At 34.3% G+C, this 24,905-nt stretch overlaps 1 protein-coding gene and 1 pseudogene across 4 annotated transcripts in view; one reads left to right on the forward strand and one right to left on the reverse strand.

Moving 5' to 3' along the window:
• ESCO1 (establishment of sister chromatid cohesion N-acetyltransferase 1) overlaps positions 1–24,905 on the forward strand; it is a 54,909-nt gene that overhangs the window by 9,264 nt on the left and 20,740 nt on the right. For 3 of the 4 annotated variants that reach the window (XR_002138128.2, XM_019741208.2, XM_074340254.1), the window contains exons 2-8: positions 1,370–1,471; positions 4,251–4,353; positions 4,597–6,726; positions 10,026–10,140; positions 11,253–11,313; positions 12,585–12,699; positions 16,031–16,162. Coding sequence is in view for 3 of the 4 variants with exons in the window: in XM_019741208.2 (XP_019596767.2) it covers positions 5,182–6,726; positions 10,026–10,140; positions 11,253–11,313; positions 12,585–12,699; positions 16,031–16,162 (1,968 nt within the window). In the remaining variant the exon portion in view is untranslated. The remainder of the gene's footprint in view (positions 1–1,369; positions 1,472–4,250; positions 4,354–4,596; positions 6,727–10,025; positions 10,141–11,252; positions 11,314–12,584; positions 12,700–16,030; positions 16,163–24,905) is intronic. The other variant, XM_019741209.2, reaches the window with a different exon arrangement.
• LOC109452353 (small ribosomal subunit protein eS26) lies at positions 15,222–15,777 on the reverse strand (annotated as a pseudogene).

The following is a 24,905-nucleotide window of genomic DNA, read 5'->3' on the forward strand; positions in this document are numbered from 1 at the left end:
TATTTTAATGGTTAAAATTTGAGTACATTTTACTATAAAGTAGTGGGAAATGGGTATACTCTTAAATTCATGGGTACTTTCTAACATGTATCTTTTATCTTTCTATAGTAAAATATAAATGTTACTGTGGGTTTTCTGAAGTGGTTATTTTATGTAAAGTTTGATTATTGGTTTTTGCCCCCAATATTGATTTCATTAAGATTGTATTAATAATCTAGCTATAGGTGTGTGTGTGGGGGGGAGGGTCTTGTCAATTTGTTAATAGGTTAGAGAATGTATTTTGGTCCTTGATTCATTAGAAAGGGGGGTTATTTTATGGTATGTAATGCTAGGTTGGTGATGATTTAGCATGTAGGGCAAACTAAAGTGAAGCTATCTTTAGCATACTTGATGAACAGGTGATTGACAATTACTGTAGATTTGTGTATCAATTTATTTCTTTTCTAGAGTAGGTGCCAACTGCCATATGTATTAAAACATTTAGAAATTTGGAGGAAAAGAAGTAATTCATCATTTTATAAATTAGGATTCTTTGTGCTAAAGTAATAACGGAAATTACATGAACTTTCTTTATTTTTTCAAGTTATTGTACCTCTGAGGCTTACTACACTATATTAGTCAGGTATTGCTGTGTGAGAAGCTGCTCTAGAACTCAATGGCTTAAAACAGTAATTATTTTTTGCTTACATATCTATAGAGCAGCTGTGGGTTAGGTGACTTTGGTTAGGCTTGGCCTGGCATCTGAGTGTGGGTGGACTTTACTTCTCACTGTGGTTGGGCTTGGCATCTCATTTAGGGTTTGGCTTAGTTGTACTCTGTGTTTATTATGGGGCCTAGGCTGAAGGGCCTAGGTGTCTACCTGGTGAAATCCTCCTTATGATGATGGCAGAGGTATCCTTATGATGATGGCAGAGGTACAGGAGAGCAAGCCAAATTGCACGAAGACATTTTAAACCTTTGCATCATTTCTGCTAACATTCTATTGACCAAAGCAAGTCAGATGGCCAAGGATTTGGGGGCAGGGAAATATACTCTGCCCACCATGAGGCCAAAGTAAGGCATGTGGCCAAGCTTAGCATCGGTTGGGAAGGAAAATATACTCCTTCCATGGAGGTGGAGTTTAGGGTAGGATGTAATGATTATTTTTGAAGAAAACCCAAATCTATTATACCATGTAAACATGAGATGGCGCTCATATTGCAGTTGTGTGATGTTTTGCATGTAATTGTGAAAAGTCATAAGGCCATTGTTTACTTAGTCTTAGTGTAAGTTGTTTTAATATATGAGTTAATAGATAATACTGTTTTTGTTTCCTTATGTTTTTTTAGAGGGTTGTTTTACCTTAGCTATAGATTTTTTTTTTTTTAAGATTAATTCTGAAACACACGGGAAGTTATTAGAAGCATCATTCACTGGAAGCATCATCAGTCACCTTAAAGACAAAGTGACATGTGATTTTCATTTCAGTAAGGTAAGTGGCTTATACTTTTATAATTTAGTGCCTTCCAAGATCAGTCAGTGTGCTAAATATGCTAAATATACTTTATGTTTTCAGAGAGAAATTTAATTTATATTTTAATTTTTTGACAAGATTATATGTCTACATAATAAGATATTTAAGAGGGTATGTAGTGAAAGTAAGCTTTCTTCACACTCCTGACACTTGGTCCCCTAGTTTTTTTTATATTTATATTATTCTGTTTTTATTAAACTTGCCATCTGCCGTTTCTTTCCTGTGAATATATTATGGTGGTTAGCTTTTGCTATTTTTTACTAGTATGTTTCCCCAGTTTGTTTGTTTGTTTGTTTGTTTGTTTATTTATTTTATTGGGGGAAGGGGAACAGGACTTTATTGGGGAACCGTGTGTACTTCCAGGACTTTTTTCCAAGTCAAGTTGTTGTCCTTTCAATCTTAGTTGTGGAGGGGGCAGCTCAGCTCCAGGTCTAGTTGCTGTTGCTAGTTGCAGGGGGCACAGCCCACCATCCCTTGTGGGACTCGAGGAGTTGAACTGGCAACCTTGTGGTTGAGAGCCCACTGGCCCATATGGGAGTCGAACCGGCAGCCTTCGGAGTTAGGAGCTTGGAGCTCTAATCGCCTGAGCCACCGGGCCGGCCCCTTTTAAATTATTTTTAATTATCTAATTTATTCGTATGAATTTCAGTAATAGCACATGCGTTATCTTTTTTGTTTGTTTGTTTTCTTCTGAACTTCTTTTCTCCTTTTCTCATTCATTTTAATACATTCATTTCATGGTACACTTTCTCTAGTATCTCGTAGAACATGTGTGGGAGATAAATTTTTTGAAACCCTACATGTCTGAAATTATCCTTATTCTAGACTCACACTAAATTGTTTGGGCATTGAATTCTACTTTGGACATAATTTTCTTTCTGCAGTTTGAAGGATTTTCCCATTATCTCTTCTGTTGCTGTTGAGAAGTCTGATGTAATTTTGATTCTTAATCTTCTGTATGTGGTTGAGATTTTCCTCTCTAGAAGCTTGAGGGTCTTCTTTGTTCTCATGATAATGCCTTTTAAAGTCTTTTTCGTCCATTGTGTTAGGTTCTCTTGGCCCTCTTAATCTGGAAACTCATGTCCCTTTCAGTTATAGGAAAATGTTTTGTGTTCTTGATTTATTTTCAGTGCTTTTTCTCTGTTTTCTAAAGCCCCAATTACTATGCGATTGGATAGTCACTCACTGTCCTTTGATTTTATCTTTGTCTCCTATTTGCCATCTCAGTCTTTTTGTTCTGCTTTATAGATCTTCTTATTTTTATCTTTTAACGTTTCCATTGACTTTTTCATTGCTTTTACATTATTTTTAATTTTAAAGACATCTTTTTTGTATTGTGAATGTTCTTGTGTATTTATTTCATGGATGAATTAGCTTATTTTTAGTTTTTGTCTTTGCATAGTTGTTTCTTCGGAGCTACTTGTTTCCTGTTGTTTTTTTTTTTTTAAGGTTTTCTTCATGTATGTGGTGATGCTTGTGTATCTGCTCATGGTTATAATTGGGACACTAAAAACTGATAGTATGCTGTCTGTGTTAGAATAGGGGTTGGGCTGGTAGTCTCCTGACTGTTGGGCGTGAGAGAGAGAGAGAGAGAGAGAGACAGAGAGAGAGACAGAGAGAGAGACAGAGAGAGAGAGAGAGAGAGAGAGAGAGAGAACGCGCTCATGCACGCATATGTGTGAGTGCACGTGTGTGCCTGTGCAAACATGTACTTAGTGACTATGGGCCTCATCAGTATTTTTTAGGTCTTTTCTCTAGGCTTGTCAGATTTATTAGAAAATAATTTTTCACTGTTCTTTGCAGTTGGTATAGACTTGGCTGCTTTCTTTTAGGAGTCTCTGAGTAGGCAAAGAGGCTTTGGGTGAAGGGAGTGGGTTTCAGCAACCAGTATGTGTAATCCTACTTATTTCCTCTGTCAGTATGATATGTCTTCCCTCAGCTGTGACTGTTGAGCCCCCAGATGAAAGATTTTTGGTTTTATTCCTTCCAGAGATTTATACCTCCAGTCTTCAGGGAGTAATGCAGGGCAATCTTCTGGGTGCTAGTAATTGGAAAGGCAGTCTGGGAGTCTTTCCGTTCGTTTGAGTCCCATTTTTATCCCCATGTCCTATGGAGCCTGGTATTGCCAATTCCTGAGTCCTAGGGGATTCTGTGGTTTAAGTAGAGCTGCTTCTCAGTTTTCTCTATTTCTCGGATTCAGGTTTTCTTCAGTCTGGATGTTAGTTATTATTTATCCTTCTTTGTAGCATCCATACTTTTTATTTTTATCATTTTTTCTTTTGTTCTTTGTCCTTCGGGTTTATAGTTTTGTCTAGTTTTAATCTGTTGCTTTTTATAGTAGGTTTTACATGAAAGTAGAGGTTAATGTGTGTGTTTAAATATGCCTTTTTAACTGTGTCAGTGTTTTTCTCTCTATATAGTTATTTATGTAGCTGTTTTTCCTCAAATAGGGTTTTACTTTACCAGTTTAAGCCATTGTATGCACGTGTGATGAATTATTTTTTGTATTTTAAAACTTTTTCTATAACATAGAATAGATGCATGCTGTTCTGTTGGGTGTATGTGCCATTGTTTTTTTACTTCAGGTTGGAAATACTGAAATTGTGCTATGCATAAAGTGAGCTCTGAAGACTAAGGATGGTAAAATTATGGAGTGTTATATTTGATGAGAGGTGAATGAATGATTACATTTTTGTTTGTACCTTTTAAATATTTTAAAATAATTTTTTTCTTTTAGGGTCTGTGTAATGTGTTAAGAGGATATTATAAGGAATGATTTTGTCAAGTTTTCATGAGTTATGGTGGCTGAAAGATCAGTTCTGTCATGTGGGAAAAGAACTGTAAGTAACCTCAAGTACAAACTGATTTTCAGCTATCTGTGCTTATATAAGACAAGTTATAGATTATTCATAAGAATGTTCTTGGGATACTTTATTGTGTTAGCTTTAAGTATACAGACTAAATAATTCGAAAGGAGACGTTAGATTTTTTTATATAAATCAAGATTATTTCTGTATAGTATTAGCATTGCCATATTTTTTGGATTGTACAAAATTTAATTTTTATTTTTTTAAATTTTTCAGAAATGGCAGCACAAAAGGAAATCTACATTAATAGAGTATTTTATTAAACGGAAGAGGTTAGATAAGAACTTAAATCATACAGACTCAGCAAATAAGAAAAGAAACGTGTTAGCTATAAGACATGTTTCAAATGAATCAAAGTTCAATATTTGTAGACTTCAGAAGAAAAAAGTTTTCAAAAACTTTGTCAAAACAGACAGGCAGTGATAAATAACTCCTCCAGTAATAGGGCCAGGCCTAAACCAATATTAATTGAAATATTAACAAAACAGATTGAACCTGAATTAAATTTTTTTCATGAAAAGTTATAAAAATATCAAATTAGAATTAAAATTTCCTCAAATTTCTGTTGCCTTGCTCAAAGTAAAGTATCTTTCAGCCTTCATGCCAGCTTTTCTCATATCCTAGGAATGACAGAAACCTTACTTGAAGCAAAATAGTATTTTTGTTAAAAATGTGTATCAGCATCAAAGTTGATTTTTAAGACCTGCTCCTCAGTAATAATACTGGACGTTCAGCATTCGCACCTGCCAGGATACGAAAATCCTTTCAGAAACTATTCAGAAAGGAGGACCTGACTCAGGAATGATGTCCATTCAGGAGAAATCAAAAGAAAATTCTTCCAGTGTTACTAAAAAAAATGATGATAAGAATTTAGAAGCACAAATTCAAGGTTCTCAAAAGAATCTAGTGAAAAAATCAGGTCCAAAGGAAGCTATAAAATCACTGGTTAAATCTTCCAGTGAAAGTAAAATAAATCAGCCTGAATTAGGAACATGCATGAGTACAAGGTCAGCAAAAGCATCATCCAGTGATGAAAAAGCTAGTAAGTCCATGAATAAAAATACGATGACTGTGAAGGGACATTCACAACAAGAATGTACAAAAAAGAAGAAATTATCCCAGAAAAAATCAGTGCATGAAACCCCTAAATCAAATGAACAGCTTAACCGGAGATCACAAAGACTACAACAGTTAACAGAGGTTTCAACAAGGTCTCTGCGTAGGAGAGAAATTCAGGGTCAAGTTCAAGCAGTTAAACAGAGTTTGCCACCAACAAGAAAAGAGTACTGTAGCAATACTCAAAGTAAATCTAATAAAGTTAAAACAAGTCAAAAACATGCAAAAAGAAAAGTATTGGAAGTGAAGTCTGACTCTAAAGAGGATGAAAATCCAGTAATTAATGAAGTAATAAACTCCCCAAAAGGAAAAAAACGCAAAGTCGAGCATCAGACAGCTTGTACTTATAGTTCTCAGTGCGTAAAAGGATCTGAAAACTGTCTTCAGAAGAATACTAGAAAAGAGGAAACAAAATCTGTGCCTGTGACTTCTGAGATAAAAAGATCAAAAATGGTTACTTCAGTGGTCTCTAAGAAGAATGAGATGAAGTCAGTTCATTCACAAGTGAATACTAGTACAAAATCCCAAAAAAGTCCACAGCCATCAGTGCCTGAACAAAGTGTAGATAATGAACAAGCAGGAAAGAGCAAACGAGGTAGTATTCTCCAGCTCTGTGAAGAAATTGCTGGTGAAATCGAGTCAGATACTGTAGAGGTAAGAAAGGAATCTTCACAAATGGAAAGTGTGAAGGAGGAGAAACCTACAGAAATAAAATTGGAAGAAGTTGCTATTGAACAACCAATACTTCATTCAAAGGAAACAAATCAGGATGTTCAGTGTAATCGTTTCTTCCCCAGCAGAAAAACAAAACCTGTGAAATGTATATTAAATGGAATAAACAGCTCAACTAAAAAGAACTCCAACTGGACTAAAATTAAACTCTCAAAATTTAACTCTGTGCAGCAAAATAAATTGAACTTTCAAGTTTCTCCTAAATTGGGCTTATTACGAACTAGTTTTTCACTACCAGCATTAGAAATGCCTCATCCAGTGACTCAGAGTACATATTTAGGGACAAAACCACATGATGATAAAAATACACTTTGCCAACAGGAAGAAATGAAAGAAATTAATTCTGAAGAAGTTAAAACTAATGATATTACAGTTGAAATTAATGAAAACACAAAAAGGGTTCCTGAAAATTGTCATTTGGATAATCAGATAAAACCACCTCCTGATCCACCATTGGAGAAACAGATAAAAGATTCTTTTGAATCCACACCAAATAAGGTAATCTATTTTGATTATGTACAGTAGAAGTATCTGAGTACTTTCTGATAAAAAATAAGTGTTTACAACATATTTTATCTTAGGAATCACAAAAGACTGAAGAGGCATTTGTTAAGGTATCCTGTCGGTTGTTAGCAAGAGTTTTATTAACGCAATCTTGTAGTGAGTGATAGAACTTAACTGACTTCTTTAAATGACTCACATTTACATGAACGCCTCTCAGTTTCCTCATTTTCACCCTTTGTTTTTATTTTATGTGACGCATAAACCTGCTGAATTCTAGCTTTTCTTTTTCATTTAATACACTGATATGTTTCATTTTTCTATTAATTGTAACCACAGAAACTGTGTTTCATAGTGACTAAGATGTAGAACTTAAAGTTGGGCTCAATTCTGACCAAGCTGTTAAAATTAATTTAATCTGGTACAAATCAACCTTTTTTTCACACTTGATAAAATTTTAAAATTAAGCATTTCAATTAGCGGGGATGCTTTTTGGTTTGCCACTTGAACAGATGTCACATAAATGTCTGAAAGATATAAATAATTCAGTCTTCAGTCTAAGAATAAAATCGTGGTGGCCAAGAATTTTTAAAATGGAAAAGTAAATTGAAAAACAGAATCTAATAGCTGGAAGAAACATTAATGAATTATCTGAGGAGGTATTTTTGAAACATAAAAGTAACTAAGCCCATTTCTTCCAAATTAAATCATTGGTAAAATACCAATATATAAAATTAATAAGCAGAAATTTTATATGCAAAGGACCACAGAGCTCTCTAACACAGATTTTAAAAACCACTCATTTGTTTTAGTTATTTTAGTTTATAACAAGGAAACTGAGAGCAACAGAGCAATGTGATTTAGGTCATATGTTTGCTGGCACAAATAGAATTAGAATCCAAGTGTCCTGATTCTCAGTCCAGCATTCTCTCTATAGTAACATACTCTGAGCATTAGAAGATGATTTGAGAAAAAAATTATGAGTAGAGATATAAGTCATGTTATCTTAAAGTTTTGGGAGTGTGTTGAAGTTCTCTTTAGAAGCATTTTGGTCTAGGAGCAAATTTGAGTAAGGAGTCTGGGCTTTATGCCAGAAGCCATGAAAATATAGATCATTTACTCTCATGGACTGAAAATCAGCGTGAACTTACAGGGAACAGACACCATATGGTACTTTTAGATTTTATTTTCTGTACAAATTGGAATGAAAGCATTAATTAGAAGATAATTATTTAAATAGTGATAGTAACTAGGAATAAGTAGTGAGTGGTAGTAGTATTGAGTTATAAGTGTGGCTGCTTGCAGAGATGGAGTGGCTTTCAACTCGGTGTGTTTTATCAGCAAACTTATAGCTTATACTCCAGGTATAGCTGGAGAGTGTATCTTCTAATTCCTCGCTGCATACATTACCTGTCAAAACTCAAAAGGCAGCTTGTGGAGAATATATTAAAGGATAAGAAATATAATTCATTTCTTTGGACTAAACTGTACAAGAACAGATGTTTATTTAGGTCACATTATTTTAACTTTTATTATTGCTTTTACTAAAATGTGCTTTGGATTTATACAGTCCCTCTGTCTTGAGGAACATTATGAGAAACATTCCTATGAAACTTGTGTTAAAAATTTTATTTACACTTGAAAATTCTTAATTTTCAAACATTCAGAGTACTACACAGACTAACATTACACTAGTTTCTACTCAAATTTGACAAAAATTAACATTTTATTGAATTCACGTGTTTTAAAGTAAGAAAAGCACGTTATAAAGACCATACCTCCTCTTTCCATTCACCTCTCTCCTGAGAGTTAAATGTATTCCTGAAGTTGGTGTGGATCTTTGCTGTTTTTATTTTTATGATTTTACTGTGTGTGTGTGTGTGTGTGTGTGTGTGTGTGTGTGTCCATAGCCATAAAGGATATTTAGCATTGTTTGTGTTTTACATGTTTACGTAAATGCTGACATAGTTTGTGTGGGTAGGAGAATGTAAAAACAAAGCTTACATCATTTAAAAACTTTTTTATGGCTACGTGTAATTTTGCTCTTTTAATTATATGGTGTTGTCAATCTTAGTTAGCAGTGCTGAGAAATGATGATTGATAAGGCATTGGGCCTTCTGTGAATTCTTTGGGCTAAATTTAAATTATTTGGATTATATGAATCTTAAAGGTCAGTTATGATTATTTGCACCAATTTACTTCCTCTTAATAGAGATTAATTAGTAACATATCACTGTACTTGTTTTTAATTTTTCTGTTTCTTAATGACAAAATATTCATTTTTTTCAGAAATATATTCAAAAATAATGTTACATGTTCATTGTAAATTCAGTCGCAGTACAGATAGATGTATACATATATGTGGAAAGTAATTTCCTTCCTTATTTCCATTTCTTTGAGTGCCAGTGTTGATAGAGATTGGAGTGTTTTCTTTTGCTAGTCATTGAGTTTCTGCTTTGACAAGGTTCTGATTTAGGGGCTCTTAGGAATACAGAGATAAATATATTAGAGTCTTTGCTCCTTAAGAGTTATAGGAAATGAATCAAAAACAATTCAAACTAGGAAGTGATAAGGGCATGAAAGAGGTAGCTATTAAGTAGATGGAGAATTATTCCAAATTTGGGGAAAGGGGATGGGGAAGCTTGGAGAAGGCTTCATGGCATAGGTTAATATTTAAGTAATGAGTTGAGTTTTTATGGGAAGAAAGGTGTTCCAGATCAGCACTATGCAGTAGAAATATAATGTGAACCACATATATCATTAAAAATTTTCTGGTAGCCACTCTAAAAAATAATAAACTAGTAAAATTAATATATTTAATTAACCTGTCATAAAAATGCTGTTATTTTAATGTGATCAATTTTTAAAATTGAGATATTTTACCTTTTTTTGTACTGTCTTAAAAATCCAGTGTGGTTTACATTTATAACAAAGCAGTCATACTAACCACATTTTAAGTGCTCAGTAGTCAGATGTTGCAGTGGTTACTGTATGGGGCAGTGCAGGTTTAGATAGATAAAACTCAGAAAAAGTGTCAGGCAAATATGAAATATACTATGGGAGAGGTAAGTTTTTCAGTTTAGCATGAAGGGGAATAATGGGAGCTGATGCGGACAGGGTAGCTTGTGGGGAGATTGTGCAGAGACTTTTATGGCATATCTAGGTGAATTACTCCAAATATAAAGTTATTACCTTAAATTTTCTTAGTATGCTAAAATTCACTGAAAGTATATTGGGATAAGACCCAAAGATTGTTACATAAAAGCAAATATTAATATTTTGAATTATGTTTTCAGAATTTCAGCCATTGTTTGGAATCTAAGCTTGAAAACAATCCAGTGGAAAATAACACTGCTGTTTCAACTCTGCTCAGTCAAGCAAAAGTTGATACCGGGGAGAGTAAATTTCCAGGTAACACTTTGAAAATATTATTTGGATTTCACAGTGTTCGGAGATATTTTTATCAGTATAACAGGAAACCATATGGGCTACCAGATAGGCCTGTTACATCCTTCTTAACTGCTTATGTTTTTCAAATGTGTGATTATCACCATTATTTGGGAGAGAATTGCTTCTGTTTATTGGCTTGTTTAAAGTATTTAGGTCTGATTCTTTGACTTCCTACCAAAAGTTGTTTTGTTTATTTTAAATCTTTTGTTTGTCAGTTCCTCTTTGGAGAAGGGTTACTTAATGAATTGCTTAAGTTAGTGGTAGCAACTTATTTCTCAAATATAAATAACTATTTGTGCTTTACCACTTCAGGTTCTTTAACCCTCAGTTACTCAATTTTTATTTTAGTGATTCTGTCTTTGAATTAAAGATATAAATGCTGCAGTTTGTCCACTTATACCGTACAAAAATTTGTTCTTGTAACCTTGTGAAAAAATTTCGGCAATAATGTCATTTGAGCTGTTGGATGGGGATTTATCTATATCAGATGAAGCACACCAAGCGATACAGGAAAGAAATTCCTAATTCCTGTTGTTTCTCTCTGCTAAAGGAAAGGTATACTTGGAGCAAAATATTGAGGTCAGATAATTTCTTCCAGGTTAAATGGGTATCGTTTAACCTTTTCTCTTAGTGGGGGGAGGAGGGAGTATAATACGAAAATGGGAAATGCATTTATGCATTAGAAAATAAAATGATTATTGCATTATTCATTAATGTGATTAAACTCCAGAGACTAGTTTTTTTTTAAACAAAAATGTTTTAATTTGTTTCCATTTAGAGATTGTATAATTAATTATGGTGGCATTTAAACTATTGTTCAGTGTTACTATTTATTGGTAAACTAAAGGCAAACTGTTAATTTGTCATTAGATCTCTGTGCTACTCTCTAGAGTCTTCTGCCTCTTATCTGAAGAGTAATTTCTAGAAAGAGGGCTCTAATTTTATCAAATTTTCTTTAATAAAAATAAAACATTTAGTGCATTGGGTTTTTTCTTTCTGTAAAATGATTTTCAACTATTAGATGGAGAGCTAGTACAATGCTTAATACGTAACTCATCTTGATTAAATTACAGGTTCAGCTCCCAAACAGCTCAGTATACTCAATAACCAAACATCTAAGACCATTGATAACAGGTAAGGTATTAGTTTAATATAAATGTAAATATGACAACAGTTAAAAGATAAACTGAGGCATATTACAAATTTTAAGAGTTTATTTGAGCAAAAATCAATTAGAATTGGGTGGCATTCAATCTAGTAGCTAGAAAGGATCTCCAAGGAGCTGTACAAAATGAAAGACTTATAGGCTGAAGTGAGGGGGAACAAGGAAGTTATACTTGCAGAAAAGGCTGGTTCGTTATTTCAAAGTTACTTTCCTTTAGGGGATGGCAGGGGTCTGTCAGGCAAATTACTTAACTAGTGCTGATCAGGTGATTCCCGATTGACTGGTTTAAGATTCCATTGCTGAGAGAGCTGAAACTGTAATTAAGTTTCAGTTTGATGAATTGGGGCTTAGCATAAAGGACTCCATTTTGGGCCTGCCATCTTGTAATTAACCAGAATTTAAGGATTTTAATGTGTAAGTTTTGAGCGTGATGGATTTTCCCTAAAAAGTTGTGCCTAGTAACTTAGTTTTTCACATAAAAAGTGATACAAATACTCTTTTCATTATATATTTTTTTCTATGCCTGTACATACTGTTTTATAGCTTTTGTTTTTTTTACCTCATGTATTATGGGCATCTTTCTTTCTTAGAACCTCATTCTTTTGAAATCTGCATTAGATTTCCTTGTGTGAATGTTTTATTTATTTAATAGTTCTCCACTTTATAGGCATTTTGGTTTTTCTAGTTTATTTCTATCAAAAAAAAGTCCTGTGAGAAATACAAATATCTTTGCCCATTTGTGTGACTATATGTAGGATAAATTTTATAGCTATGGGACTTAACCAGTTGTTGGTAAATTTCCTTCCAAAGTGGTTGTGTCTTTTTATTGTTTGAGCAAGAGTTTGAGAAAGCTCCGTTCCTCAAACCTCTCAAAACACTGGGTATTATAAACGTGTAAACGTGTTTCAAGTAAATTAAAAACTTTTTGTTCTGTCTTTAATGTCAGAATTAAATTAAATCTGATTTATTTTACCTTACAGATTACTGAAAACAGATTACAGATTAACTCAGATATCTAAAACTGTGAAACTTATTCAGACTATCATAGGTGCCGCAGTTTTTTGTTGTTGTTGAAAATTAGTGTTCTTGGGTTTTCCACTCCTGATTTTTAAAATGTTAGTATTTTCCCCTTGGAGTTGAAATTTGTCAGTGTTGTATAGAAAATAATTTTTATTTTTTCTTCCAGTAATTTGAAGTGATATTGATCTATAACACTTAATAGTATTTTATTTTTTTAAAGGGAGACACCACCAAATCATTCTTGGCCTAAGTGTAATTCCCATTTGGAGATAACAATTCCAAAGGACTTGAAATTAAAAGAAGCAGAGAAAGCTGATGAAAAACAGTTGATTATAGTAAGCATACAACTTGATCTTCTTGATGAAGTGTTGTCATAAGCATCTTATTTATGCACGTTGTTAAAGAATGAATTCATTTCTATTTTCTAAAGAGCCTTTTTGTCACCATAAATGTTTATTACGAAAATATTCCTAATATTACAAATTTCTCCCCAAACCCACAAGTAGTGAGTCCATCGTAACAAATAACAAAAACTCAAATTTCCATACTTAAGTGTTATTTATAACAGATTGATACTTTATTTTACATTCATTACTTTCTGAAATATGTCATTTAATCTAACTTTTAGTAGTTGGTTTAAATATTAAAATAACATGGAGCTTAATGTAAAATGATTTTAAATATCTACGTTATAATTTTAAAACTACATTTTATAGGAATATAAACCAGTAATTAATTGAAATAGAACATAGGTACTTTACAGTTTTTGGTTGCAAGGTGGAAAAGAGGGGGAGAAATTTTGACTGATTAAAAATCTAATTTGATTGAGTGAACACAATATAAAAAAATGAAGGGACCCAATATAATCAGGACATTTATTGTAGTTCCAGTCAACATAATCAGGATTTTTTTGGGGATTGGATGATTGATTATAACTTTAATATGGGAGAATAACTTTGTAAGAATTGTCTAGAAATTTTTGAGAAGGATTAGTGAGGAAAAAAGTTGTTTTATAAAGTTTAGTAGTTTCTGTTGTCAAATCAGTGTGATAGTGAAACAGAATTAGACAAGTAGACTCTAGAGCTACACTGTCCAATACAGTAGCCACATGTGGCTTTGAACACTTGAAATGTGGCTTGGCAGAATAAGATATGTTCTAAGTGTAAATATGTATACCGCATTTCAAAGATGGTTACAAAAAAGGAATGTAAAGCTATCACTAATAGATTTTTAAAATTAATACATGTTGAAATTACAGTATTTGTGAAATGTTTTGTTAAATGTATTATAAAATTAATTTCACCTGTTTGCTTTTGTGTTCTTTAATGTGGCTACTGGAAAATTTTAAATCGCATTTCTGTTGGATAGGGCTCGTCAAGAATTGATGATGATGGTAATGATCATGATAGCAGTGAATACTTTTTGAATGTATTTTTCCATGTTCTGCGCTCATGTTAACTAAGTTAAGCCTTATAAAGAAAAAAGCATGAGATAGGTACTACTCTATATCTCATTTATGGATGAGGAAACGGGGGCAGAAATGCTTACTCATTACTGTGAAAATTTCCTGCTTGAAAGAGGTATTTGTATACCAATGTTCATTATTCACAATAGCCAAAAGGTGGAAGCAATGAAAGTATCCATCAGTGGATGAATGGATAAACAAAATACTGTGTATTTATATATACAGTGGAATATTATTCAGCCTTAAAAAGGAAGGAAGACACATGCTAAAATATAGTTGAACCTTGAGGACATTAAGCTAAGTGAAATAAGCCAATCACAAAAAGACAAATACTGTATGATTCCACTTCTGTGAGATACCTAGCGTAGTCAAATTCATAGAGTGGTAGAGGGCGCAACTCACTGGCTTACGTGGGAATCGAACTGGCTACCTTGGCGTTAGGAGCATGGTGCTTCAACCACCTGAGCCACTGGCGGGCCCCTAAATTTTGTTCTTAAAATTAGATCATATTGTTGAAATTTTCTTGTCAAATAAGAACAAGAATAGGAAACATTTCATAAACAGTATAAGCATGAATTACTGGAGAACACGTGATTATAGTCAGTGTTTGGTACTTATTTGATATAAAGATAATAGGAAAAATCTAATTTTACCTTAAAGAGTTTCTGGTGACATTAAAATATTCTTTAATATCTGCAAACTAGAATAAAACCATTAAAGAGAACAGACTTTGAAGCCATTAAAAAGAGTCTGTAAAGCACTATTTTCTCTAAACTTTGGCAGTATAATTACTGCTGATAAAAATGCATATTCTCATTTGTAGAATATTTGCTGTTTGGGGCTTTAGGACTAAGATTGTAGTGTCAAAGGTATTTTTCAATTCCTGTCAATTGTGTTTTCTTTTTCCAACACAATGTATATTTTAATCAAAACCTCCGAGCAACTAGTTTAGCTTAATTTAGAAAACAAACAACCTAAAAGCAAAGCCAGTTCTTAGCAATCCATTCCTAAATGAGTTTTAAAAATAAACATATATATCCCTAATCGATAACTTTCCATTTTCTGAATTCTAGGACAATAAACCGTTATCATGCTGGTGAAATAATTTTATGAAATTAAGGATCTGGATACAGATCCCCTTAAAACCTATCCAAGGCATGTGCTTTCTTTTAGTCTTTGTGTCCCTCCACCAGGGGTGTGCAGACCTTAGTCTCTGTCACCTCCTGATGTGTTCCTCACTCAAAGACACTGTTTTTCCTTACTCTCCTAGTTAGTTCCTCTCTCCCATTTCAAAAACACCAGCTAGACAGGTTAAATTAACTTAACACTCACAGATGCCTTAATCCCTTTTTTTCCATATAGCTATGCAAACTGGGGAGGCAGAAGATACAGATACAAAAGACACCCAAGTTAAGGCATATAGATAAGTTTTCTCCCCCATGAAAAGACAATGTGGCGCTCTACACTTGAATACTTGGTAAAAGCAGTTAGTTTCTATGACATACAACCCCCACTCTAGTTGGCAACAAATATACTCAACATGCTATATGTAGTATAATTTCCATTTTATTCCCCAGAGAATATTTCTTCAGTCCTTAAGGGTTTAGCTCCTTACATGGGCTTTGGCGGAGGTAATGGGGTAGCACCCACAGGTCTAAATCGGGGTGGGGATATTTGGTCCTTCTGGGCTTCATGGGAACAGTTCCTGACTAACATGCTGTGAATGGCACAACTCACACAGTAATATTTCACATACAGCTTGGGAAGCACATAGGCATCAAAGACACTCGCTTCAGATAATGGCTGCAGCCTCTACTATGTTCTGAATGATGGTCTTCTTAATGGCCTTTTCCTTGGGCATACATTGGGCGCAGTTGGTGCAACTAGTCGGCTGCACATGGCCATGGCCCTTTTTGGCATGACCATTGTTCCTTCTTTTCTTGGTCATCTTGGAAGTGAGGACCCAAGAGAGCCTTTCAATTGTTATTAAATGCTAGTGATCATATTACTAAAATGGAAACAATTGTTAATAAAATTGCACACAGATTTTTAAGATTAACATCTTCAGTTTTGTAATCAACATTGAATGTTATTATAGGTTAAACACTTCTAACAATGTTCACATTATAACTTTAGAGGCTAATATTCTGAAATTATTCTTTTGGGAGAAAAAAACCCTCTTGTTTGTTTTTTACAAATAGGATGCAGGACAGAAAAGATTTGGAGCAGTTTCCTGTAATGTGTGTGGCATGCTTTACACAGCTTCAAATCCAGAAGATGAAACACAGCATCTGCTCTTCCACAACCAGTTTATAAGTGCTGTAAAATATGTGGTAAGTGGAATTCATGACTTCTAAAATGCAGAATCAGATAATTAGGTCAGGATCTTAAAGAGGTGAACTGCCAAATTTAAGTCATTGAAGCATTTCTGCTTTTAGGAAACGATAATATGTATGTATGTATGTATGTGTACACACACACACACACACGCACACACACACAGCTTTGTAATATATATACTGGCTTTTTAAAAACAAAGCCAAAGATAAAACCAGCTAATTTGGCTGGTGTATGTTGTGGGATTATTTATTTAGATTATATTTTTAAAATAGTTATTGCATCTCTTCTCATGTAACAAGTAATGCTGTTCAACTTGAGTATATTTGAAGTCTCCTTTAATTTTAATAATTATGAGCTATTTAATAAGTCTGTTTAATATTTAGATAGCTTGGCACTTTTTATTTGGGGGTTGATAGTGATATATGTATATTATACCACCAAATAGATATTGTTGGTTTTTTTTTACTTTGTTATCATGAGAGTTTTTCTTTATAAAATTAAAAAAGAAAAATTCTTGAAGGTGAAGACCTCAGAATTTATAGAATACTAGGAAAAAGAATTCCACAAAGTAGATGTTTTAGTGTATATATTTTTAATGTATGTACATTTGAGGCATAATGGGTATTATTTAATATTTGTTTCTGGAAATAGCAAAATTTTAAATAATTTTGAACCATTTTAGATATCTTGTGAAAAATAGTAATTTAATGTAATTGTTTACCCATATCTGAAATGGAATCAATTTTTATTCTATACATGTTACCTTCAGTACTGTACACTCACATAATAAGACCTCCAGGATATCTGAACTGAGATCACCAATTCATTTCATATAGGCTTTTATACAAGCACCAGGTGTTGGATTAAAGATCTTTATTGGCTTCAGTTAAAGTTATAGTCTTACCTTTGGTTGAAGGGTTCATATTCATTATTTCATTTATCCAGTTACTTCTACCCAAGATAGGTGGGGTTTTCTTTTTGTGGTTCCCTACTGTAGTAACCCTTTATATTCTTTATTTCGTCTGCCGTTTCCACACACACACACACACACACACACACACACACTCACACTCCTACCACTTAACTAAATAAAATATTAGGTACATGGACATAGAATATCTATAGCTTAGATATCGATTTATCATTTGAAATTTGTACTTTTCCAATTTGACTACATTAATGTCCTTACAACTTGAAAAGAAAAACAGTTCTATCAGATACCTAAATTATAGAATACTTCTGGGGCAAAATTATTTCAGTTTATTTTACATACATGAATCTGGTAGAAGTTAGTTTAAATGAGTTCTCAGTTTACATTATATGATTCTTGTCATCAGTTTCCTAAAATTATAAAAAGATTAGGTTTAAATGGCTTGATTCTTCACCTGAAGGGAAATCCTTAATTTCTGAGAGAAACAGTAAAGAAATCAGTCAGGAAATACGTACTCTGCTCTCCACAGTACCAAGAGAAGTTGGCTTATGGAACAAGGTGGAGTCATCACCTACTAAACAAATTCTAGCTCTTGAAAAACTAAAGCTGTGTAGTAACTTAGGGAAGATTGATTTTTGCCCCACCTGCCCTATTCCCCCCTCTTCCCTTGATGGGACGGAGCTATGGGTTTTTTTAAATTTATTTTTGAAATAAGCTCATGAGAAGGAATTGAGTTTAGCAGTTGGTCATCCTTTGCTAACACTGAGGCCAGTATTCTTATCTTTTGCTGTTTTTAAATGTAGTCTAAGGTAGAATCTCCTCCAGAACATTGTAGCATTGTTTTTTAGTGTATGGAGGGAATGAAAAAAACATACCTATATTAAAGATGTTCTGCTCTGATCACAGCTGTGGATTTTAGGCTGTGACATTAAACATTTATTGGGCACCTAGTATGGTGCTTTTGCATTCAGCACTCTTTTTTTTTTTCTTTTTTATTGAGGTATAGTTGAATATGAAGCACTTTCTTTTTTCTTAATCTTTTTTTAATTGGGTAATGTTGCGGAACAGTGTGTTTCTCCAGGACCCATCAGCTCCAAGTCGTCCTTCAGTCTAGTTCTGGAGGGCATAACTCAGCTCCAAGTTCAGTTGCCATTTTCAGTCTTTAGTTGTAGGGGGTGCAGCCCACCATCCATGTGGGAATTGAACCGGCAACCTTGCTGTTGAGAACTTGCGCTCTAAGCAACTGAGCTATCGGCCGCCCCTCTGGAAGCTCAGCGGCAGCTTGTTGTCTTCAGTCTAGTTGTGAAGGGCGCAGCTCACCGGCCCATGTGAGAATCGAACTGGCAACCCTGTTGTTCAGAACTCGCGCTCTAACCACTTGAGCCATCCGGCCGCCTCTGAAGCACTTTTTAAGTGTTTGACAAAACATCTAGTTTTTTTCATGCCAATTTTATCTGTTGTGTATGTTTCTCGGAGAGAAGCACATAGAAAAGAAGTCATTTGGTCTCTGGCTTTAATTCATTTTAAATAGACAGTGTTCAGGGACTGGAAATAAAGTTTTGTTCTATTTAAGACTATTTAAAAATAGAATAAATTTCAATATATGGTGATGGAAAGAGAGAACTGACTGGGTAGTGAACACATAGTGTGATATATAGATGATTTATTACACTTGAAATCTGTGTAACTTTACTAGCAATTGTCACCCCAATAAACTTTAATTTAAAAAAAGATAGAATAAATTAGAACAATGAGTTTTACTTTTTAAGTTTTAATCAAATATTCTCTAGAAAATAAGCAGCTTTTCCTTATGGTAAAAATTTTCCCTTAGTAATAATCTATGACAGTTAAAAATGGCTAAAGACCTGTTTTCAAAAGATGAAAATAATATTTAAATTATATAGTCATGATAGAAATTGATGCCCATAGAACCCATTTTGACTGACTAAATATTTTCTTTTTCTTATCCTCTTTGGCTTGCACTGGGGGAGAGAGTGAAGGTGCTCTCTTTCTTTATTCCTTCACTTTACCCCATCTGCTTCATTGACACTATTTGAGAAAATGCATTTTACCTGACTTATTAGAAACTATTTAGGAAGGAGCCTCTGAATGCTTCAGGGGGAGTCTGTACTCTGAGTTAGATCTGGGAACACTTCAGTTTTTGTTCATGAACTAAGGTACTGTTTCCTAAAGGTGTGAAGAGAAAGCAGGAAAAATTCCCCCTAGAACACTGAGCCATGTTGCCAGGCCAGGAACCTATCCAGAACTAAGCTGTATTTTGAGCTCCCCCTCCCTTCTGCTTCCCCCCTCCGCCCCCACTCCGGTGCAGACCATTGTTTCTCAGTCTAGTTGTATAGAACACAGCTTCTTGGCCCATGCTGGTTTTAGGAGCCTTGCGTTCCCCCCTCACCAGGCTGAGGCAGTCAGTAGCCGGTCATCGGTGGACCGCTTACAGCAGCTCACAGCAGCTCACAGCAGCTCTCACTGGCTGTGGGCAGCACACAGCAGCCCCGCTCCAGGGAGAACTATTGTTCACAATCTTAACTGTAGAGGGTGCAGTTCACTGGCCCATGTGGGAATCGAACCAGCGACCTTGGTGTTAGGAGCATGGCGCTCCAACCACCTGAGCCACTGGGTCAACCCCTATTTTGAGCTTTTAGTAATACAGGAGAGGAATAGTGTTTGGGTTGTTTGCAGAGAAGCTGCTAACTTAGTCCTTTTTTCCTCTATCCTTCCTTATCTCCTTTGAAATAATATCTGATAGCTCTGTGGAGGGCCCAACTCTCAGGGTATATGACAATGCCCTTGCCTTCAAGTTTAGGAACAAAGCCTGAAAGAAATGAAAAGTTAACAATAAGAGATTTAAGTAAGTATTAAAGCAATAAATCAGTATTAACTATTAAATCATAAATTAGCTTTGCAATTTTGAAGTGATAATTGCAAGTGCAGTGATCAGATAGAGCAGTGGTCAGAAGAGGGGCTTTGTTTTCATGGATGAAGAAGAGTTACGATTTGATTTTTTTTAAATTGGACATAAGGTGATCACGTATGCTTGATAGCATTGTACAACTAATGAGAAAGCTTAACATCTTGCGGGGAATAATGAGATCTTTTTTTACTGAATCAGGGTTTTGTAGGTAATAAGACTAGAAAAATGTATTAAATCAGATTGTGATATTTTGATTTTGAATGCCAGGTGGACTTTTTTCTGTTCTTTTAGATGTTGAAGAATTTTGAGCATTGTGAATCATATAGTTAAGTTTAAATGTTGAAATAATATTTTGGTGGAGTGTAAGGAGAGAATGTATGAGGTGTTTATAATACTGAATTACTCATGGCATTGGTAGAAATGGGGAAAATATTTATGACAAGGAAAATTTTGAAGAAAGATTTGACAGAACCCTCATTGGCTACAGAGTTGCACTATCCAGTACAGTAATACTAAACATAGTGCTATTCCTTAGTTACACAAGTCAGTGCTCAATAACCACATTACTAGAGGTGGCTGCTGTATTACTGTAGATGTGTAGAACGTTTTTGTTGTCACAGAGAGTTCTTTTGCACAGTGCTGTGACAAAGCTGACTGAGGGAACCTGTGACCCCAATAATCCTTAATTTCTTTTCTGTGAAATTTGAATACAGATGAATTTACTTCCGTAGACTTTTTCTATCTTCCTTTTGAAGATCATTAGGAAAAAAAGGTAACTGAGTATTAAAGAGAAGTAAATAGTAGAGCAGGAATAGAGATTTAAAGTCTTGAGCATGGAAAGGAATCAGGCAAAACAGCTTTGGCCCTTAGAACTGTGTTTTGGCATCACTGGGGAGTAGGGAGCAGGTATTTTTGTAGGAGGGACTCAGAGCCAGGTCAGAGAATTTGGTCTGAGTTGCATTGAGTTTCCCAGCTTAAAGGTAAGGCTGTGATAACCTGTTGAAAGTAGAGAAATAGTCTTTAGAAACAGATAGGAATTTGTTACATAAAAATTACCAAACATTTGATATTTCAAATTTTGTTTCTGTCTTCCCTGACCCTGATTTTCCTTTTTCTGCTTCATTGTGTCTTGAAGACTTAGAATATTGTGGTATTTAAATATAGGATGAGAGCAGCACTTCCAAATCTTAATCAGAAAGTAATTTTGTTTTGGGGTGGGGGGAGCCATATAATGGATAAAAAATGCATTTAGAGTAAATGTTACATGCACCAATTTTTATATTTTATTTTTTTAGCTGTTTTTATTGGTTTTATTAAAGTCTGATATTTAGAAAGGACTCTTACAAAATGTATAGTTTATAGAATACAGCTAATATATAATTTTTAACATATAATTTCCAGTAGAATTATGTAAGACCAGAGTATATTCTTTCATTTACTTATGCCAACTATTTTTAAAAAGCATTTTTTATTTTTCAGTTACAGTTGACAAAACAATTGTTATATTCTAGGTATACAACATTTTTATTCTTTTTAAACTTTTGTTTACTTTAAGCGTGTTTTTCCAGGACCCATCAGCTCCAAGTCAAGTAGTTGTTTCAGTGTAGTTGTGGAGGGTGCAGTTCACAGTTGCCCATGTGGGGATTGAACCGGCAACCTTGGTGTTATGAGCACTGTGCTCTAACCAACTGAGCCAATAGGTTGCCCCTACATTTTTAGAAAGAGTTCACAAACTCTCGGAGGGAAAACCTGTAACGTTATCTAGTGGCAAATAACCTTTCCAATCTATTTTCTCTTTTTTTCCTATACTCATTATTTTTTATCGCAAGCTGAAAACTTCAGAGTAATCTTTCAGTTTTCTTTTTACTACACTCCTTATACTCAATTCATTAGTAAATCTCACCTTCAAATTAGATTTCAAGCCCTTCTACTTTTGTCATGTCCACTGCTACCGCTCTGATCCAAGCTGCCATCATTTCTTGCTTGGACCATTTGTGTAATGCTCTCCTAACTGATCTCCCAGCTTCCATGTTTCCCTACAGCCCTTCTCCACATTTTCCACAGCAGTCTTTTAAAAACTTAAATCAGATTTTATCCTTTCTGTATTTAAAATTCTCTGATGAACTCTCATCAGACTGAATAAAGTCCGGGGTATTTACTGTGGCATCAAGGCTCCACACTCTGCCTTTTCTAATCTCATCTAACACTCTTCCGCTTACTTGCTGTGCTCCTTTCATATAGCTCTTCCTTCTGTTCTTAAACCATTCCAACGATATGGCATTCTTAGTGCGATTGTACTTTACCTTTTTTCTGGAGTATTCTCTCACATCTTCACATGCTGGCTGTCTTCATTCAGGTCTTACAGTCTCAGAGATGCCCTCCTTGACCCTGAAGAAAAGAGCTCCCTCTGCCCCATCTCTATCTGTATTTTATTTTCTTTAGATCACTTACCACACTCTGAAAATTTGTTGTGTATATTTCCCACTGTTATAGAAGCTTTGTCGAAGCAGTTTTTTATAATCTGTCATGCAAAAGAGCTCCTGCCAATGAGCAGGGCCTCAACAAATAACGTTGCATTAAAGAGCGAATTTTAATCTGAAGCCACAGAACAGTGGTGAGTCTCAGTTATCTCATAAAAATGAAATTAAACCAGAAGATTTCCCTGGGCATTGGCAATTCTGATATTTGTTTATTTTAAATGATTGGGAATTGCTACTTTAAATATCTTTTGGGGACATGACATGGATCAGTTTGTGTATATTTGATACAAGTTAGGTAAAATAAAATTATTAATAAAGTACTTCAAACTATGTAAAGCAACCCAAATTTGAATTTATTGGGGCAGTTAGAGGTTTATTAACTAGGTTTGCTTATAAAATTATATACCTGACTGAATTTAGGGGCTAAAGTGGTTCATTTTTCATGAGAAAAGTAGTCTAAGTAATTTAACTCTCTTTCTTACTAAGATGTAAAAGGTTACCGTGAGTCGTTTTATGCCAGTGGTTTTTCTTCAGTTTGTGTTTAAAATTTTCTGTAAGATATATTTTCTTTTATGGATGAAAATAATGTTTCTAATCCTGTCACAGGATGTTCATCTTTCAGAGTTTCAATTTCTCTGCTGAAATCCTACTTTTCACATAGTTTGATCATTTTGTCTTTTAAAATCTTTAACACATTTACAAGAGAAAATTTTAAGTTCTTTTCTGATAATTCAAACATCTGGGTCATCACTGGGCCTGTTTCTCTCGACTTTTTTCCTCTTGATTTTGGGTCATACTTTTTCTATTTCTGTCCATGGTCTCATTAAGGGCTTTTTTTTTTTTTCTTTTTTTAAATAGACTATTTTTTGGAGCAGTTTTAGGTTCATAGCAAAATTGAGCAGAAAGTAGAGAGTTCCCATATACTCCCTACTCCCACATATGCTCAGTATCCCACACCAGAGTTGTGCATTTGTTACAATTGATGAACCTGCATTGACAGATCATTATTATCCAGAGTCCTTAGGATATATTAGGGTTCACTCTTCCATGGGTTTTGAAAGATGTATAATGACATGTACCCACCATTATAGTTTATAGAATAGTTTCATTGCCCTAAAAGTCCTCTGTTCTCCATCTTTTTGTCCTTGCCTCCCCCATAACTCCTGGCAACCATTGATCTTGTTACTGTCTCTATAGTTTTACCTTTTCTAGAATGTTACATAGTTGGAAGCATACAGTATGTAGTTTGTTTAGGTTGACTTTTTCATTTAGTAATATGCATTTAAAGTTACCCCATATCTTTCATGGCTTGATAGCTCATTTCTTTCTAGTGGTGAGTAATATTTCATTGTTTGGATGTACCACAGTTTATCCATTCGCCTACTGAAGGAGATCTTGGTTGCTTCCAAGTTTTAGCAATTACAAATAACGCCGCTATAAACATCCCTTTGAAGGTTTTTGTGTGGACATAAGTTTTCAGCTTCTTTTTATAAATGCCAAGGAGTGTCATTGCTAGAAAGTGTGATAAGAGTATATTTAGTTTTGTAAGAAACTGCTAAACTGTTTTCCAATGTGGCTGCACCATCCTGCATTCCCACCAGCAATGAATGAGTTCCTGTTGCTCCTCATCCTTGTCAGCATATGGTGGTGTCAGTGTTCTGGGTCTTGGCCTTTCTAATAGATGTGTAGTGGTATCTGATTGTTGTTTTAATTTGCATTTCCCTGATGACATGTGATGTGGACATCTTTTCATACGCTTAATTTCCATCTGTGTATCATCTTTGAGGAGGTGTCAGTTCAGATCTTTGGCCCATTTGTTTAATTGGCTCATTTTAAATTTGTTTCCTTATTGAGTTTTCAGAATTTTTTGTGTATTTTGGATAACAACCATTTATCAGATGTCTTCTGTAAATATCTTTTCCCGGTCTGTGGCTTGTCTTCTCATATTCTTGACAGTGACTTGTGCAGAGCTGAAGTTTTTAATTTTAATGAAGTCCAGTTTATCCTTTCTTTCATGAATTGTGCCTTTGGTGTTGAATCTAAAAAGTCATCACCATATCCAAGGTTATCTGGATTTTCTCCTTTGTTATAGTCTAGGAGTTTTATAGTTTTGCATTTTATATTTAGGTTTATATCCATTCTGAATTAATTTTTGTAAAGGGTACATATATATGGTCTTTGTCTAGATCCTTTTTTGTGGTTTGGGGGCCTGTGGATGTGTAATGGTTCTAATACCATTTGTTGAAAAGATTATCTTGTCTCCTTTACTGTTACTCCTTTATCAAAGATCAGTTGACTGTATTTATATGGGTTTAGTTCTATACTTTCCATTCTGTTTCATTGATCTATTTGTTTTTTCTTTCACCAATTTAACACTATTTTGATTACTGTGGGTT

Source organism: Rhinolophus sinicus, linkage group LG09 (assembly GCF_036562045.2).
Source record: "Rhinolophus sinicus isolate RSC01 linkage group LG09, ASM3656204v1, whole genome shotgun sequence".
In the NCBI taxonomy this organism is placed as follows: domain Eukaryota; kingdom Metazoa; phylum Chordata; class Mammalia; order Chiroptera; family Rhinolophidae; genus Rhinolophus; species Rhinolophus sinicus.